Source organism: Schistocerca cancellata, chromosome 2 (assembly GCF_023864275.1).
Source record: "Schistocerca cancellata isolate TAMUIC-IGC-003103 chromosome 2, iqSchCanc2.1, whole genome shotgun sequence".
Classification (NCBI taxonomy): domain Eukaryota; kingdom Metazoa; phylum Arthropoda; class Insecta; order Orthoptera; family Acrididae; genus Schistocerca; species Schistocerca cancellata.
The window spans coordinates 121,099,599-121,119,919 of record NC_064627.1 but is presented as its reverse complement, the minus strand read 5'-3'; the positions used below and the strand labels follow the sequence as shown (position 1 = coordinate 121,119,919).

Here is a 20,321-nt window from a genome sequence, read left to right as displayed (position 1 = left end):
ATTTGTTCAGAAGGAGCTTTCAAACCAAAAACTTTGTTACTGTAAACTTAATTATTATTATTATTGCTGCATTAACTTTAATAATGCAACATAAAAACCTAATTTTTACTAAGCGTGTGACGCAAGTACTAGAAAACCACATTTTATTTTATGCTTCCATAAAGTCTCTACTTCGCCTACGAACTCACAGACAACGTGAAGTATACATAGGGTGTAAACGATTTTTGTTTACAACGTAGCATAGCTATGTAGTGGAAGTCGAAACGAAGAATTTTATACAAGACCCTTGTGGTCTATTAAGTTGGGAAACAGTCACCATCAGGTTTACAAGACTACACGAGCTATAGCCCATGAGCGTCGCGTGAGATTTTCATGTTCTTGTCTGTTTGTTGTATCTGTTCGTAACGGACAACACATCGTCCGTAATTGGCAAGCAGACTGTACTCGGGACCGGTTTTCCGTGCGCCACCCTATATAATTTCTCTGCGATCAGCCACACAAGGCTACCGTTGGCTAAACGAGAGGTTCTGCAGAATCACAGAATTTACTTCTAAAAGTGTGTAAGAATTCTGTAATGAATAAACTCCAAGGGGGGGGGGGGGAGGCAAGTGCCCCCTCTTGGTGCCCTCCATCCTTCAGTCACCTACACTATTAGTTTTCAGTTTTTCATAAGAACCATATACCAAGCACAAATGAAGGGTGAACGAGTAAAAATGAACGGTTCCCAAAAAAAGAACTATCAGCAGTGAACTAGTTTCCAAGTATGAACGAGTTTGCCCATCTCTACTCTGTATTGATCTCGGCGAGCGAGGACACTGCTGTGCTGACAAGGGAACCTCCCCATCGCACCCCCCTCAGATTTAGTTATAAGTTGGCACAGGGATAGGCCTTGAAAAGCTGAACACAGATCAATCGAGAAAACAGGAAGAAGTTGTGTGGAACTACGAAAAAATAAGGTAAATATACAAACTGAGGAGTCCATGCGCAAGATAGTCAACATCAGGGAGAGTGTAAGCTCAGGAGCGCCGTGGTCCCGTGGTTAGCGTGAGCCGCTGCGGAACGGGAGGTCCTTGGTTCAAGTCTTCCCTCGAGTGAAAAGTTTAATTTTTTGTTTTCAGACAATTATTATCTGTCCGTCCGTCCGTCCGATGCGATCACTTTTTTGGGAGTGATTATCACATCCACAAGAAAACCTAAATCGGGCAAGGTAGAAGAATCTTTGTACACATTCGCCAAGCGTACAAGTTAGGTGGGTCGCCAACATATTGCTGTCATGTGACGCACATGCCGTCACCGGTGTCGTATAGAATATATCAGACGTGTTTTCCTGTGGAGGAATCGGTTGACCTATGACCTTGCGATCAAATGTTTTCGGTTCCCATTGGAGAGGCACGTCCTTTCATCTACTAATCGCACGGTTTTGCGGTGCGGTCGCAAAACACAGACACTAAACTTATTACAGTGAACAGAGACGTCAATGAACGAACTGACAGATCATAACTTTACGAAAATAAAGTAAGTAAGCTTATCATTCGAGGGAATATTTGAACCAAGGACCTCTCGTTCCCCAGCTGCTCACGCTAACCACGGGACCACGGCGCACCTACGCTTTCATTCTCCTTGATGTTGCCTATCTTGCGCATGTACTACTCAGTTTGTATATTTTGCTTATTTCTTCATAGTTCCACACAACTTCTTCCTGTTTTCTCGATTGATCTGTGTTCAGTTTTTCAAGACCTATCCACTGTGCCAACTTATAACTAAATCTGATGGGGGTGCGATGGGGAGGTTCCCTTGTGAGAGAGAGGGCGTGCCTTCTTCAGTCTCTCTCACTCATCGTTGCGGATTGCATCGAGACATCGCTAATTTCTGTGGTATCGATGTGCTTCGCCGAGTTTGGTGTGGCGCCGCGATCATTGCATGATACCACACGCCTCGCACGATGTTTGGGGGTTGTAGTTCAATACCCGCTTTAGAATACGTTCCTATTGCGACAGCTTACTATTGTGTACCATTATCGATCGATGGATGCAGTCGTCCGAGCAGATGGTGTGTACGGCTTGTGGTGTTGTGGTGCGCAGAGCACGCTGAAGCGGCGCGAGCACCTGCAGGAGTCCAAGTTCTTCGCGTGCACGTGCGCGCGCTGCGCCGACCCCACCGAGCTGGGCACGATGGTGGGCGCGCTCAAGTGCCCGCGGTGCGCCTGCGACGCCGGCGTCGTGCTCTCCACAGCGCCGCTGGACCCGGACGCGCCCTGGCGCTGCACCAACGCCAAGTGCCCCGGATACACCATCGCCGCCGCCAACGTGCGCATGCTCATGGACAGGTACGTCATGCAGTTCACAGCTGAACCCACTAGTACAGGGCTATTACAAATGATTGAAGCGATTTCATAAATTCACTGTAGCTCCATTCATTGACATATGGTCACGACACACTACAGATACGTAGAAAAACTCATAAAGCTTTGTTCGGCTGAAGCCGCACTTCAGGTTTCTGCCTCCAGAGCGCTCGAGAGCGCAGTGAGACAAAATGGCGACAGGACACGTGTATCTGGACATGCTGGAAAATTGGCTCATGCCACAACTGGAGACCGACAGCGCCGACTTCATCTTTCAACAGGATGGTGCTCCACCGCACTTCCATCATGATGTTCGGCATTTCTTAAACAGGAGATTGGAAAACCGATGGATCGGTCGTGGTGGAGATCATGATCAGCAATTCATGTCATGGCCTCCACGCTCTCCCGACTTAAACCCACGCGATTTCTTTCTGTGGGGTTATGTGAAACATTCAGTGTTTAAACCTCCTCTACCAAGAAACGTGCCAGAACTGCGAGCTCGCATCAACGATGCTTTCGAACTCATTGATGGGCACATGCTGCGCCGAGTGTGGGAGGAACTTGATTATCGGCTTGATGTCTGCCGAATCACTAAAGGGGCACATATCGAACATTTGTGAATGCCTAAAAAAACTTTTTGAGTTTTTGTATGTGTGTGCAAAGCATTGTGAAAATATCTCAAATAATAAAGTTATTGTAGAGCTGTGAAATCGCTTCAATCATTTGTAATAACCCTGCACTTATCCACCCCTGAAGCCTCGTTTACACTGGGACGAAAAAAAAAAGGTTCAAATGGCTCTAACAAGGGAACCTCCCCATCGCAACCCCCTCAGATTTAGTTATAAGTTGGCACAGTGGATACGCCTTGAAAAACTGAACACAGAGCAATCGAGAAAACAGGAAGAAGTTGTGTGGAACTATGAAAAAATAAGCAAAATATACAAACTGAGAAGTTGATGCGCAAGATAGGCAACATCAAGGACAATGTGAGCTCAGGAGCGCCGTGGTCCCGTGGTTAGCGTGAGCAACTGCGGAACGAGAGGACCTTCGTTCGAGTCTTCCCTCGAGTGAAAAGTTTAATTTTTTATTTTCAGTTTATGTGACAAACTCTTATGTTTTCATCACTTTTTTGGGAGTGATTATCACATTCACAAGAAAACCTAAATCGGGCAAGGTAGAAGAATCTTTTTACCCATTCGCCAAGTGTACAAGTCACTTGGTCGACAAAATATTCCTGTCAGGTGACGCACATGCCGTCACCAGTGTCGTATAGAATATATCAGACGTGTTTTCCTGTGGAGGAATCTGTTGACCTATGACCTTGTAAGCAAATGTTTTCGGTGCCCATTGGAGAGGCACGTCCTTTCATCTACTAATCGCACGGTTTTGTGGTGCAGTCGCAAAGCACAGACACTAAACTTATTACAGTGAACAGAGACGTCAATGAACGAACGGACGGATCATAACTTTGCAAAAATAAAGAAAGTAAACTTTTCAATCGAGGGAAGACTTGAAAAAAGGACCTCTCATTCCGGACCTGCTCACGCTAACCACGGGACCACGGCGCTCCTGAGCTCACTTTGTCCTTAATGTTGCCTATCTTGCGCATGGACTACTCAGTTCGTATATTTTGCTTATTTTTTTCATAGTTCCACACAACTTCTTCCTGTTTTCTCGATTGATCTGTGTTCAGTTTTTCAAGGCCTATCCACTGTGCCAACTTATAACAAAATCTGAGGGCGGTGCGATGGGGAGGTTTCCCTTGTAAGCACTATGGGACTCAACATCTCAAGTCATCAATCCCCTAGACTTAGAACTACTTAAACCTAACTTACCTAAGTACATCACACACAACCATGTCCGAGGTAGGATTCGAACCTGCGACCGTAGCAGCAAGCAGCAGTTTAGTCCCGGACTGAAGTGCCTAGAACGGCTCCTTCTTTTTTTTTTTTTTTTTTTTTTTTTTTTTTTTTTTTTTTTTTTTTTTTTTTTTTTCCGTAGCGGGCGTCACATGACATCCGTTGTGAAGTTCGTTGTTGATCTTTTCACTCATTTTATTACAGAGGCCAGCCAGCTCTCTGACCGAATACGCTCAGCTGCCGTGCCGGCGCTCGGCCACAGCGGCCGGCTGCACTGGAACGGATGCAAGTCAACATAAGCGAATGAGCATTCGCAGACGGTCTACACCTACATCTGCATCAGCATGGTTACTCCGCAATTCACAAATTAAGTGCCTGGCACTACATCTACATTTATACTCCGCAAGCCACCTAATGGTGTGTGGCGGAGGGCACTTTACGTGCCACTGTCATTACCTCCCTTTCCTGTTCCAGTCGTGTATGGTTCGCAGGAAGAACGACTGCCGGAAAGCCTCCGAGCGCGCTCGAATCTCTCTAATTTTACATTCGTGGTCTCCTCGGGATGTATAAGTAGGGGGAAGTAATACCGGGTGATCAAAAAGTCAGCATAAATTTGAAAACTGAGTAAATCACGGAATAATGTAGAGAGAGAGGTACAAATTGACACAGATGCTTGGAATGACATGGGTTTTATTAGAACCAAAAAAATACAAACGTTCAAAAAATGTCCGACACATGGCGCTTCATCTGATCAGAATAGCAATAATTAGCATAACAAAGTAAGACAAAGCAAAGATGATGTTCTTTACAGGAAATGCTCAATATGTCCACCATCATTCCTCAACAACAGCTGTAGTCGAGGAATAATGTCGTGAACAGCACTGTAAAGCATGTCCAGAGTTATGGTGAGGCACTGGCGTCGGATGTTGTCTTTCAGCATCCCTAGAGATGTCGGTCGATCACGATACACTTGCGACTTCAGGTAACCCCAAAGCCAATAATCACACGGACTTAGGTCTGGGGACCTGGAAGACCAAGCATGACAAAAGTGGCGGCTGAGCACACGATCATCATCAAACGACGCGCGCAAGAGATCTTTCACGCGTCTAGCAATACTCTGTTTTTTTTTTGTTCTAATAAAACCCTATATCATTCCAAGCATGTGTGTCAATTTTTACCACTCTATCTACATTATTCCGTGGTTTATTAAGTTTTCAAATTTATACTGACTTTTTGATCACCCGGTATATTTGATACCTCATCCAGAAACGCACCCTCTCGAAACCTGGACAGCAAGCTACACCGCGATGCAGAGCGCCTCTCTTGCAGAATCTGCCACTTGAGTTTGCTAAACATCTCCGTAACACTATCACGCTTACCAAATAACCCTGTGACGAAACGCGCCGCTCTTCTTTGGATCTTCTCTATCTCCTCTGTCAACCCGACCTGGTACGGATCCCTCACTGATGAGCAATACTCAAGTATAGGTCCAACGAGTGTTTTGTAAGCCACCTGCTTTGTTGATGGACTACATTTTCTAAGGACTCTCCCAATGAATCTCAACCTGGCACCTATCTTACCAACAATTAATTTTATATGATCATTCGACTTCCAATCGTTCCGTACGCATACTCCCAGATATTTTACAGAAGTAACTGCTACCACTGTTTGTTCCGCTATCATATAATCATACAATAAAGGATCGTTCTTTGTATGTGTTCGCAATACATTACATTTTTCTACATTAAAGGTCAGTTGCCATATCCTGCACCAAGTGCCTATCCGCTGCAGATCTTCCTGCATTTCGCAGCAATTTTCTAATGCTGCAACTTCTCTGTATACTACAGCATCATCCGCGAAAAGCCGCATGGAACTTCTGAGGGCAGAGGGTTCATCGAACCATTTTCATACTACTTGTCTACCATTCCACTCTCGAATGGCGCTTGGGAAAAAGGAACACCTAAATCTTTCCGTTCGAGGTCTGATTTCTCCTATTTTATTATGATGATAATTTCTCCCAACGTAGGTAGGTCTCGACAAAACATTTAGCATTCGGAAAAGAAAGTTGGTGATTCAGTTTTCGTAAATAGATCTCGCCGCAAAGAAAACCGCCTTTGTTTCGGTGACTGCCACCCCAACTCGCGTGTCTTATCAGTGACACACTCACGCCTATTGCGCGATAACACGAAACGAGCTGCCCTTCTTTGCACTTTTTCGGTGTCCTCCGTCAATCCTACCTGGTAAGGATCCCATACCGCGCAGCAGTTTTCCAGCAGAGGACGGACAAGTGTAATGTAGGCTGTCTCTTTAGTGGGTTTGTCGCATCTTCTAAGTGTTCTGCAAAGAAAGCGCAGTCTTTGTTTCGCCTTCCCCACAATATTATCTATGTGGTCTTTCCAATTTAAGTTGCTCGTTATTGTAATTCCTAGGTATTTAGTCGAATTGACAGCCCTTAGATTTGTGCGATTTATCGTATACCCAAAATTTATCGGATTTCCTTCAGTAACCATGTGGATAACCTCGCACTTTTCTTTGTTTAGTGCCAGTTGCCACTTTTCGCACCATACACAAATTCTCTCTAGATCATTTTGTAATTGGAATTGATCACCTGATGATTTTACTAGACGGTAAATTACAACGTCATCTGCAAACAATTTAAGAAGGCTGCTCAGATTATCACGTAGATCATTTATGTAAATCAGGAACAGCAAAGGGCCTATGACACTACCTTGCGGAACGCCAGATATCACTTCTGTTCTATTCGATGATTTACCGTCTCTCACTACGAACTGTGATCTCTCTGAGAGAAAATCACGAATCCAGTCACACAACTGAGACGATACTCCAAATGCACGCAACTTGATTAATACTCGCTTGTGAGGAACGGTATCAAAAGCCTTCTGGAAATCTAGGAATATGGAATCGATCTGAGATCCCTTGTCGACAGCACTCATTACTTCATGGGAATAAAGAGCTATCTGTGTTGCACAAGAATGATATTTTCTGAATCCGTATTGGTTATGTATCAATAAGTCATTTTCTTTAAGGTGATTCATAAGGTTCGAGTAATGCCTAGCACCGCACAGTGGCTTGCGCAGTATATAAGCAGATGTAGATGTAGAACAAGAATGATCAGGTCTTTCGTATACTTTTAATTTTAATTGTATAACAGACGTATTCATACTTGTTACTTCCAAGGAAATTTATTGTGCTGCTTTTTTTTTCAATAAAAAAAGCAAATCCCAACTGACATAAGCAATTAATAGATCTATCCTGAAACTTCCTGGCAGATAAAACTGTGTGCCCGACTGAGACTCGAACTCGGGACCTTTGCCTTTCGCGGGCAAGTGCTCTACCATCTGAGCTACCGAAGCACAACTCACGCCCCGTACTCACAGCTTTACTTCTGCCAGTACCTCGTCTCCTACCTTCCAAACTTTACAGAAGCTCTCCTGCGAACCTTGCAGAACTAGCACTGCTGAAAGAAAGGATATTGCGGAGACATGGCTTAGCCACAGCCTGGGGGATGTTTCCAGAATGAGATATTCACTCTGCAGCGGAGTGTGCGCTGATATGAAACTTCCTGGCAGATTCAAACTGTGTGCCCGACTGAGACTCGAACTCGGGACCTTTGCCTTTCGCGGGCAAGCGCTCTACCATCTGAGCTACCGAAGCACGACTCACGCCCGGTACTCACAGCTTTACTACCGGCAGAAGTAAAGCTGTGAGTACCGGGCGTGAGTCGTGCTTCGGTAGCTCAAATGGTAGAGCACTTGCCCGCGAAGTAGTAAAGCTGTGAGTACCGGGCGTGAGTCGTGCTTCGGTAGCTCAGATGGTAGAGCACTTGCCCGCGAAAGGCAAAGGTCCCGAGTTCGAGTGTCAGTCGGGCACACAGTTTGAATCTGCCAGGAAGTTTCATATCAGCGCACACTCCGCTGCAGAGTGAAAATCTCATTCTGGAGATCTATCCTCCTCAAAACGTCCCCCGGCGGACCTCTGCGTGCTCCAGCAATTTCCTACAAATAATATTGCTTTTTCAACGGTTTTTGTGCTTATGATTTTCTGTATCCCTCAAGCATCTATGAGATCTCTATTGTTCTCGCACCAACATTGTATTTCTGTCGTGACCAATCCATCGCTCACGCAACTGCAACGGTAGTTCCCACGCCAAACACCAGGCGAATGATGTGTCTGCTGCTAGTGCCGAAGCGAAGATGACAGGAACTTCCTTTGATGGTTCGTTGAGAGACCGACAAGCAGCGGAAGGCGACAGCGAGCATCAACAAATGCTAACCGAACACAAGCGAATGCTCCTGGCTCTTGCTCGACTGCCGTTTAGGCCAGAGAGATTCCCGTTCGCTGATGCCCGTCCGCTTATGTTCGCTACTGTGTGAAGCAGGTTTAAAAAGAATGCAAGCGACAGGAATGTGGCATCGAGCCAGACGTGCATTGTGGCGTGTTCTAGAGCAGAAAAATAGACTCTGTTCTTGAAAATATATTCACGAGTGCAATTATTATTCGACAAAGCGGAATGAAGACCTGGCCAGCATCTGGCAGCATCATCCTGTTTACACCCGAGGTACAAAGGAAACATAGCAACACCATACGCCTCAGTGTTCTTGCAAGTGGAGCACTGTGACACACTACAAGCCTATACCTGAATGCTCTGCTTAGCACAACTATCAAACATTATCCTTCACTTCTGTTTGACAACACTTCTCGTACATTTTGACAACATTTCATTCACGATGTGATGGGTATAAATCCACGAATAATAAACGAGAACTGAGGAAAGACTGTTGACTCTCGGTCTGTTTACGGTCAGCTTATAAGCAGTTGCACCTGTGTCTTCGCATATGACACGCCACCTATTATGCACGGATACCCATTTGTTCTTTGCCGCGCGGGGGTAACCACGTGGTCTATGGCGCCTTGTCACGGTTCGCGCGGCTCCCTCCATCGGAGGCTCGAGTCCTTTCTCGAGCATGGGTGTGTGTGTTGTCCTTAGGGTAAGGTAGTTTAAGTTAGATTAAGTAGTGTGTAAGCTTAGAGTCCGATGACCTCAGCAGTTTGGTCGCATAGAACTTACCGCAAATTTCCTTTTTTTTTCTTTTAATTTCCTGCATCCCTAACGGGGCTATATTAACAGCAGTGCCATATTGATATCACATGGCGTGATATACACTCCTGGAAATGGAAAAAAGAACACATTGACACCGGTGTGTCAGACCCACCATACTTGCTCCGGACACTGCGAGAGGCCTGTACAAGCAATGATCACACGCACGGCACAGCGGACACACCAGCAACCGCGGTGTTGGCTGCGCAGCATTTGTGCACCGCCGCCGTCAGTGTCAGCCAGTTTGCCGTGGCATACGGAGCTCCATCGCAGTCTTTAACACTGGTAGCATGCCGCGACAGCGTGGACGTGAACCGTATGTGCAGTTGACGGACTTTGAGCGAGGGCGTATAGTGGGCATGCGGGAGGCCGGGGGGACGTACCGCCGAATTGCTCAACACGTGGGGCGTGAGGTCTCCACAGTACATCGATGTTGTCGCCAGTGGTCGGCGGAAGGTGCACGTGCCCGTCGACCTGGGACCGGACCGCAGCGACGCACGGATGCACGCCAAGACCGTAGGATCCTACGCAGTGCCGTAGGGGACCGCACCGCCACTTCCCAGCAAATTAGGGACACTGTTGCTCCTGGGGTATCGGCGAGGACCATTCGCAACCGTCTCCATGAAGCTGGGCTACGGTCCCGCACACCGTTAGGCCGTCTTCCGCTCACGCCCCAACATCGTGCAGCCCGCCTCCAGTGGTGTCGCGACAGGCGTGAATGGAGGGACGAATGGAGACGTGTCGTCTTCAGCGATGAGAGTCGCTTCTGCCTTGGTGCCAATGATGGTCGTATGCGTGTTTGGCGCCGTGCAGGTGAGCGCCACAATCAGGACTGCATACGACCGAGGCACACAGGGCCAACACCCGGCATCATGGTGTGGGGAGCGATCTCCTACACTGGCCGTACTCCACTGGTGATCGTGGAGGGGGCACTGAATAGTGCACGGTACATCCAAACCGTCATCGAACCTATCGTTCTACCATTCCTAGACCGGCAAGGGAACTTGCTGTTCCAACAGGACAATGCACGTCCGCATGTATCCCGTGCCACCCAACGTGCTCTAGAAGGTGTAAGTCAACTACCCTGGCCAGCAAGATCTCCGGATCTGTCCCCCATTGAGCATGTTTGGGACTGGATGAAGCGTCGTCTCACGCGGTCTGCACGTCCAGCACGAACGCTGGTCCAACTGAGGCGCCAGGTGGAAATGGCATGGCAAGCCGTTCCACAGGACTACATCCAGAATCTCTACGATCGTCTCCATGGGAGAATAGCAGCCTGCATTGCTGCGAAAGGTGGATATACACTGTACTAGTGTCGACATTGTGCATGCTCTTTTGCCTGTGTCTATGTGCCTGTGGTTCTGTCAGTGTGATCATGTGATGTATCTGACCCCAGGAATGTGTCAATAAAGTTTCCCCTTCCTGGGACAATGAATTCACGGTGTTCTTATTTCAATTTCCAGGAGTGTATAAATAACACATGAACTTTCATACTGTGAAGATACACGGGTTGGACAAAAGTATGGAAACAGAACGGGAAATGGGGCTTGAACATTATGCGGATCCAAGCCAAGACTGCAAGTTGAGCTGTTGCATCTGACGAAGGACAGCGCCTGTGCCATGTCCTCAGTGCGTTGCAAGTGGAGCTCGTGGTCAGAACAGTTTTTTGTGTAGTTGTGAGTGTACTATGTCGGAGGTAAGTGAATTCGAACGTGAGCAAATTGTTGGTACTCGTATGGTGAGTGCTTCTGCAACCAAGATAGCCGAAGTGTTTGGTGTTTCAAATGACACCATGTCGCCGGCCGTTGCGACCTAGCGGTTCTAGGCGCTTCAGTCTGGAACCGCGCGACCACTACGGTCGCAGGTTCGAATCCTGCTTCGGGCATGGATGTGTGTGATGTCCTTAGGTTAGTTATGTTTTAGTTGTTCTAAGTTCTAGGGAACTGTCGTCTTGGAACAGAGCATAACTGTTGCGATACACAGTGCCATAGTGACGGACCTGATCAACAAAATGGTCACATAATCCCTGTCAGTAAAGCGACCTTAAGGAGTGCCCATGGAGCCCATGGAATACAACGATACGGCTGCCCAGTTCATCACCGAACCCCCTCCATGTTTCACTCCCGGCCAGAATTTGGAAACAGTGTGCAACAAGACTCATCCAACCAAATGAAGTCCTTCCATTTCTCCATATTCCAGCTACTATGGCTTCAGCACCAAACTTAGCTGTACGGGCATTTGCATCACTGATGTGTGGTTTTGGAATTCCAATTCGCTCACCTTTAGGGCTCCCTCCGTGTTGTTTAGGTGCTGACAGTGTTTGCGAGTGCGACATTCATTTCTGCAGTGACTTTTGCAGCTGTCGTCTCTTACTTTTCGGTCAAAATCCTCTTTAATGAGCGTCCGTCACGATTATTCAACACACACTATCGTCCACGTTGTGACTTGGTAGACGATGTTTTCCCTCTAGGCATGTATGCAGTACGAATCTTCGACACGGTGTCAAAAATGGTTCAAATGGCTCTGAGAACTGTGGGACTTAACATCTGAGGTCATCAGTCCCCTGCCGGCCGGAGTGGCCGTGCGGTTCTAGGCGCTACATTCACACAGATCGTATCATCCTTTTAAGTTCCTATTTTTATTCTCTCTATTATTTAATGACCGTTTTATTAATGTTATTGCGTATTATTATTAATTGATTTTTATTTATGGTTTGGTTTAGCGATTCCTTTTTTACTGTTTGCTCCTTTTATTTGAGTCCTTTTAATTATGTTTGCGGCGGTTATGAAGTCTACATTGCTTAATGTTCTGCGTAAGTTAAAGAATACGGTAATACCGTATGCGTTTCGCAACAGCAGAACTCGTTGAGTTCCCTTGCTGGAACTTCTCCACCTGAAATCGCTAAAGATAATTTAACGCTCTACGGAAATCGATCGGTACAGCCAAGTGCTATGCTGTGTCATGTGTATGGAATGTGGCGTCCAAATTTAGTTCGTGAAATTATTTAGGTCTTCGGAGAAATATTCTCGACGAATTCCGAAACCGTGTAAAACTGCAGGTTCGTACCATCAAACCAGTCAACACTTCCGGATGACTTATGTCTTTATAATCACTGAATATTTCTTTTGAAATGATTAAGGGTTATGAACTCTACACACCTGATACTCCTTTTGTGCTTTTATATGTATTTATTTTTTTCAATACCATAAAACATAGATTTCTGCCTTAATGGCGGCTTGCAACACTCTCCTCTCAGTCCGACATAGAACATCTCTCTTCCAATGTCCAATATGGAATAATTATCTCTTTGCCGTAGCTTAATACAGTTTGTATATCTTTGTTATCGATTTTTCATGGAGATGCTTAAACTCCACAGAGTATTTATTTCTCGCGCAGGTATTTTGCATTTATCGTCTTATTACTAGTCCGTCACACTTTATTTATGCGATTTTGCAACACTAAAACGCTACAGTCCACGACAGGTTTAGTGAGTACCAGGATGAATTGTCGTATCGCCTCTGGCCAAGATAGTCAAATGGTTCGAATGGCTCTGAGCACTATGAGACGTAACATCTGATGTCATCAGCCCCCTAAAACTTAGAACTACTTAAACCGAACTAACCGAAGGACATCACACACATCCAAGTCCGAGGCAGGATTCGAACCTGCGACGGTAGCGTTCGCACGGTCCCAGACTGAAGCGCCTAAAACCGCTCGGCCACCCCGGCCGGCTTCAAGATAGTCACCAGATATCAATATTATTGAGCCTTTGTGGTTTACTTTGGAGAGAAGAATGCTTTAATCGTTACTCTCCCACCCAACCCTCCCCCCCCCCCCCCCCCCCACTCTCTTCATTATCGTTAACTGAACTAGACACTATTTTGCAGGAGAAACGGGATCAAATTCCCCTGAAAACCACACAGGACCTATATTTATCCATTCCGAGACAACTGGAAGCTGTTTTGAATGGCAACGGGTTTCCTACACATTTTTAGGCAGAGTACTGTGTTGCGCTTTTGAGTTTTTTCATATTTTCGTCCAGCCCCTGTAGTTGTTAACCGAAACCATAGTAATGGTCAATGACGTCTAGACAACTGCGTGTCCTGCGTTCCATACGATATAAAGATTCCTTATTTGTTTGTTTGTTTTCCGAAAGTAACTAACTAAGTCCTTATAGCTTCTGATGATGTCTTCAGATTTCAGGGACGAAAGCTAGGCACAGAAATACCTGATACTCACACAACTAAAATCACTGAGAATGTAAATACTGACACTGAAGGCCTACGTTGTATGATACGTAGAATGGTACACAAAATCAGTAGAAACCTAGATAATAGCCAGAGACTTTAGAGTCTGAAGACTAGGTACATGGAGGCAGCTGATTTGTTGGATCTGATTGTGATCTGGAAACAAAAAAATGGTTCAAATGGCTCTGAGCACTATGGGACTTAACTCCTGAGATCAGTCCCCTAGAACTTAAAACTACTTAAACCTAACTGACCTAAGGACGTCACACACATCCATGCCCGAGGCTGGATTCGAACATGCGACCGTAGCAGTCGCGCGGTTCCAGACTGTAGCGCCTAGTACCGCACGGTCACCCCTGCCGGCGATCTCGAAACAAATCACACACACTGGTTGCTTAATGGAGTGCACACATGTGGCTTCCTTCAGGTCACCCCATTCGCTGCCCCACTCCTCGCTCGTCGGACGTGGTCACTCCTGCATTCTTGGTCTCCGGCGACTTTCTACACTCCTGGAAATTGAAATAAGAACACCGTGAATTCATTGTCCCAGGAAGGGGAAACTTTATTGACACATTCCTGGGGTCAGATACATCACATGATCACACTGACAGAACCACAGGCACATAGACACAGGCAACAGAGCATGCACAATGTCGGCACTAGTACAGTGTATATCCACCTTTCGCAGCAATGCAGGCTGCTATTCTCCCATGGAGACGATCGTAGAGATGCTGGATGTAGTCCTGTGGAACGGCTTGCCATGCCATTTCCACCTGGCGCCTCAGTTGGACCAGCGTTCGTGCTGGACGTGCAGACCGCGTGAGACGACGCTTCATCCAGTCCCAAACATGCTCAATGGGGGACACATCCGGAGATCTTGCTGGCCAGAGTAGTTGACTTACACCTTCTAGAGCACGTTGGGTGGCACGGGATACATGCGGACGTGCATTGTCCTGTTGGAACAGCAAGTTCCCTTGCCGGTCTAGGAATGGTAGAACGATGGGTTCGATGACGGTTTGGATGTACCGTGCACTATTCAGTGTCCCCTCGACGATCACCAGTGGTGTACGGCCAGTGTAGGAGATCGCTCCCCACACCATGATGCCGGGTGTTGGCCCTGTGTGCCTCGGTCGTATGCAGTCCTGATTGTGGCGTTCACCTGCACGGCGCCAAACACGCATACGACCATCATTGGCACCAAGGCAGAAGCGACTCTCATCGCTGAAGACGACACGTCTCCATTCGTCCCTCCATTCACGCCTGTCGCGACACCACTGGAGGCGGGCTGCACGATGTTGGGGCGTGAGCGGAAGACGGCCTAACGGTGTGCGGGACCGTAGCCCAGCTTCATGGAGACGGTTGCGAATGGTCCTCGCCGATACCCCAGGAGCAACAGTGTCCCTAATTTGCTGGGAAGTGGCGGTGCGGTCCCCTACGGCACTGCGTAGGATCCTACGGTCTTGGCGTGCATCCGTGTGTCGCTGCGGTCCGGTGGCAGGTCGACGGGCACGTGCACCTTCCGCCGACCACTGGCGACAACATCGATGTACTGTGGAGACCTCACGCCCCACGTGTTGAGCAATTCGGCGGTACGTCCACCCGGCCTCCCGCATGCCCACTATACGCCCTCGCTCAAAGTCCGTCAACTGCACATACGGTTCACGTCCACGCTGTCGCGGCATGCTACCAGTGTTAAAGACTGCGATGGAGCTCCGTATGCCACGGCAAACTGGCTGACACTGACGGCGGCGGTGCACAAATGCTGCGCAGCTAGCGCCATTCGACGGCCAACACCGCGGTTCCTGGTGTGTCCGCTGTGCCGTGCGTGTGATCATTGCTTGTACAGCCCTCTCGCAGTGTCCGGAGCAAGTATGGTGGGTCTGACACTCCGGTGTCAATGTGTTCTTTTTTCCATTTCCAGGAGTGTAGTTGTGGCAACCAAGTGCCTAACCACCCAAACTTTCTTTAGTGTCTCTTGGTTACTGTCGCCTTGGTTGCCAGCAACCAGCTGTGTGAGAAGCCGTAGGATGACTCTCTGAGTGCAGAGGCGGATAAGAGCGGCGCTGTCACTGTGTCCGCAGGATCGCCGAGGAGGTGGAGGCGATCGACAGCAACGACGTGGAGGGGCTGGAGGGCTTCCTGTCGCGGTACCGCAACGTGCTGCACGACAACCACTACCACCGGCTGGGCGCCAAGCACTCTCTCAGCCAGCTGTACGGCAAGGCCGAGGGCTACACCATCAACGTGCTGTCCGACGCGCAGCTCAAGCGCAAGCGCGACATCTGCACCGACATCCTCTCCGTCTTCGACGTCATCGAGCCGGGCTACTCGAGACTGCGAGGTACGTTTCCACCTCGTCTACTGCTCGAGTACAACGATCCGTTCCGTGGCCTCCCTGCGCCATCAGACTTGTGGTAAAATTAGCTACTGACATCTTAGAACAGAATCCCATTACACACTTTGCACTTTGTAAAGTTTCCCAAACAGTCTCTTCTATCGAAAAGACCGAAACAGGGGTGCTACCTGCCGGATATACAGGGTTATTACAAATGATTGAAGCGATTTCACAGCTCTACAATAACTTTATTATTTGAGATATTTTCACAATGCTTTGCACACACATACAAAAACTCAAAAAGTTTTTTTAGGCATTCACAAATGTTCGATATGTGCCCCTTTAGTGATTCGACAGACATCAAGCCGATAATCAAGTTCCTCCCACACTCGGCTCAGCATGTCCCCATCAATGAGTTCGAAAGCATTGTTGATGCGAGCTCGCAGTTCTGGCACGTTTCTTGGTAGAGGAGGTTTAAACACTGAATTTTTCACATAACCCTACAGAAAGAAATCGCATGGGGTTAAGTCGGGAGAGCGTGGAGGCCTTGACATGAATTGCTGATCACGATCTCCACCACGACCGATCCATCGGTTTTCCAATCTCCTGTTTAAGAAATGCCGAACATCATGATGGAAGTGCGGTGGAGCACCATCCTGTGGTACGTTTAGCTCCCTGCTTGCTTTATTCGTCGACTTCCGCAGGATACGCGTTCGACCGTTTCTTCGCTCACTGCAGGCCGACCCGTTGATTTCCCCTTACAGAGGCATCCAGAAGCTTTAAACTGCGCATACCATCGCCGAATGGAGTTAGCAGTTGGTGGATCTTTGTTGAACTTCGTCCTGAAGTGTCGTTGCACTGTTACGACTGACTGATGTGAGTGCATTTCAAGCACGACATACGCTTTCTCGGCTCCTGTCGCCATTTTGTCTCACTGCGCTCTCGAGCGCTCTGGCGGCAGAAACCTGAAGTGCGGCTTCAGCCGAACAAAACGTAAGTGTGTTTTTCTACGTATCTGTAGTGTGTCGTGACCATACGTCAATGAATGGAGCTACAGTGAATTTATGAAATCATTTCAATCATTTGTAATAGCCCTGATTTCTGCATCTAAACACGACGGAAAAAAATCCCAGCAACAAGAAATAATTAATGTAGAGCAATGAAATTCTGGTAATACATTTGTCTAGGTAACATATTTTAAGTCTTTAACGTTGCAAGATCACAGGTAAATGAAAGCGTGAGAAACGCCATTGCAATTGTGAAATGCGAATGGAAAAACTGATAGAAGCCGACCTCGGGGGAGATCAGTTTGGATTCCGTAGAAATGTCGGAACACGTGAGGCAATACTGACACTACGACTTATCTTAGAAGAAAGATTAAGGAAAGGCAAACCTACGTTTCTAGCATTTGTAGAATTAGAAAAAGCTTTTGACAATGTTGATTGGAATACTCGCTTTCAAATTCTGAAGGTGGCAGGGGTAAAATAGAGGGAGCGAAAGGCTATCTACAATTTGTACAGAAAGCAGATGGCAGCTATAAGAGTCGAGGGGTATGAAAGGGGATCAGTGGTTGAGAAGGGAGTGAGACAGGGTTGTAGCCTCTCCCCGATGCTATTCAATCTGTATATTGAGCAAGCAATAAAGGAAACAAAAGAAAAGTTCGGAGTAGGTATTAAAATCCATGGAGAAGAAATAAAAACGTTGAGGTTCGCCGATGACATTGTAGTTCTGTCAGAGACAGAAAAGGACTTGGAAGAGCAGTTGAACGGAATGGACAGTGTCTTGAAAGGAGGGTATAAGATGAACATCAACAAAAGCAAAACGAGGATAATGGAATGTAGTCGAAATAAGTCGGGTGATGCTGAGAGAATTAGATTAGGAAATGAGACACTTAAAGTAGTAAAGGAGTTTTGCTATTTGGGGAGCAAAATAACTGATGATGGTCGAAGTAGAGAGGATATAAAATGTAGACTGGCATTGGCAAGGAAACCGTTTCTGAAGAAGAGAAATTTGTTAACATCGAGTATAGATTTAAATGTCAGGAAGTCGTTTCTGAAAGTATTTGTATGGAGTGTAGTCATGTATGGAAGTGAAACGTGGACGATAAATAGTTTAGACAAGAAGAGAATAGAAGCTTTCGAAATGTGGTGCTGCAGAAGAATGCTGAAGATTAGATGGGTAAATCGCATAACTAATGAGGAGGTACTGAATAGAATTGGGGAGAAGAGGAGCTTGTGGCACAACTTGACTAGAAGAAGGGATCAATTGGTAGGACATGTTCTGAGACATCGAGGGATCACCAATTTAGTATTGGAGGGCAGCGTGGAGGGTAAGAATCGTAGAGGGAGACCAAGAGATGAATACACTAAGCAGATCCAGAAGGATGTGGGTTGCAGTAGATACTGGGAGATGATGAAGCTTGCACAGGATAGAGTAGCATGGAGAGCTGCATCAAACCAGTCTCAGGACTGAAAACCACAACAACAACAACAACATAGTACATTAATAACCTGTGTAACAACAAAAATGTTGAATGCAAGGATGTAAACGTGCATGCATTGTGTTTGTAACTTTCCCGTATAAAATTAAAAATGATAATTTTTTTTGTTAGTATATTAACTCATGAAAACTGATAAATTTTGACGTAAGCAGCGCTACGCCATGGCCCTGTGAAATCAATCTGAAAAATTCTTACCTCATAATGGTGTCGCCGGATAACGCTGTCTACATATCTGCTCGTAAACGGCACAGCTTAGTGCAGTGCTGGCCGATCTACTAATACTGGAAAACATTTGTATGGGATCTGAATTATTAGAAAAACTGACTTCGCTTAATGACACAGCTGCACAACTGGTCGTCTTATTACTAAAAAATACATGACTATGATCTGCGAAAATTAGTGAAATATTTAAATTTAAATAAATGACTGGAATGGGACTGGTAATGACTTACGGCAAAATTATTCCTTTCTTTTTTCGTAGACTGGTAAAAATTATGTTCTGAAAATCCTTTACATTATTGATAAAGATCTGCAATCCATTATATGAAAAATTGAATATTACATATCTGGGTCAACCGGTGCTGACGAATCACAAAAAGATTGAAAGAAATTCATATTGACATCTGAGACAAGTGACTTAACTACGCGCATGCCAGTAAAAATAACAATATTTACCTTAGAATATCTGGCTATGAAGTGCGTTGTACCAGCGACAGATTGAAACTGCACTGTAGCAACGAGCGACTGCAACAACTGCCGAGACTGCTCTGACCTGCGACTCTATTGCAGCAAAGATATTTTCTGTCGCAGGCAGCGCGTGAGCAATACATCGAAATTACATTTTCTCCAGCAGGGTGGTGAACCCCTTACATGTTGTTCAGGTGCCGGATGTCAGATTGTGTGATGGAGTCTCATGCCAATTGCACTTGGTCGGTCAATACAGAGACGGTCAATGCTGGTTGTGGATGACGCTGGAGCTGTCCCATACGTGCTCAATTGGACACAGATCAGCTGATCCAGCAGGCCAAGGTAACATGTCGACACTCTGTAGAGCATGTTGGGTTACAACAGCGGCATGTGGGCGAGCGTTAACCTGTTGAAAAACATCCTCTGGAATGCTGTTCATGAACGGCAGCACAACAGGTCGTATCGCCAGACAGACGTACAAGTTTGCAGTCAGGGTGCATGGGATAACCACTAAAACGCTCCTACCGTCATACGAGACCTTGCCTTAGGCCTTAATCTCAGATGTACACTCCTGGAAATGGAAAAAAGAACACATTGACACCGGTGTGTCAGACCCACCATACTTGCTCCGGACACTGCGAGAGGGCTGTACAAGCAATGATCACACGCACGGCACAGCCGACACACCAGGAACCGCGGTGTTGGCCGTCGAATGGCGCTAGCTGCGCAGCATTTGTGCACCGCCGCCGTCAGTGTCAGCCAGTTTGCCGTGGCATACGGAGCTCCATCGCAGTCTTTAACACTGGTAGCATGCCGCGACAGCGTGGACGTGAACCGTATGTGCAGTTGACGGACTTTGAGCGAGGGCGTATAGTGGGCATGCGGGAGGCCGGGTGGACGTACCGCCGAATTGCTCAACACGTGGGGCGTGAGGTCTCCACAGTACATCGATGTTGTCGCCAGTGGTCGGCGGAAGGTGCACGTGCCCGTCGACCTGGGACCGGACCGCAGCGACGCACGGATGCACGCCAAGACCGTAGGATCCTACGCAGTGCCGTAGGGGACCGCACCGCCACTTCCCAGCAAATTAGGGACACTGTTGCTCCTGGGGTATCGGCGAGGACCATTCGCAACCGTCTCCATGAAGCTGGGCTACGGTCCCGCACACCGTTAGGCCGTCTTCCGCTCACGCCCCAACATCGTGCAGCCCGCCTCCAGTGGTGTCGCGACAGG

At 47.1% G+C, this 20,321-nt stretch overlaps 1 protein-coding gene across 1 annotated transcript in view; it reads left to right on the top strand.

Moving 5' to 3' along the window:
* Positions 1-20,321, top strand: part of LOC126161374 (SET domain-containing protein SmydA-8-like) — a 320,527-nt gene that overhangs the window by 288,646 nt on the left and 11,560 nt on the right. The window contains exons 6-7 of the mRNA XM_049917148.1: positions 2,082-2,326; positions 15,648-15,907. Coding sequence (XP_049773105.1) covers positions 2,082-2,326; positions 15,648-15,907 — 505 coding nt within the window. The remainder of the gene's footprint in view (positions 1-2,081; positions 2,327-15,647; positions 15,908-20,321) is intronic.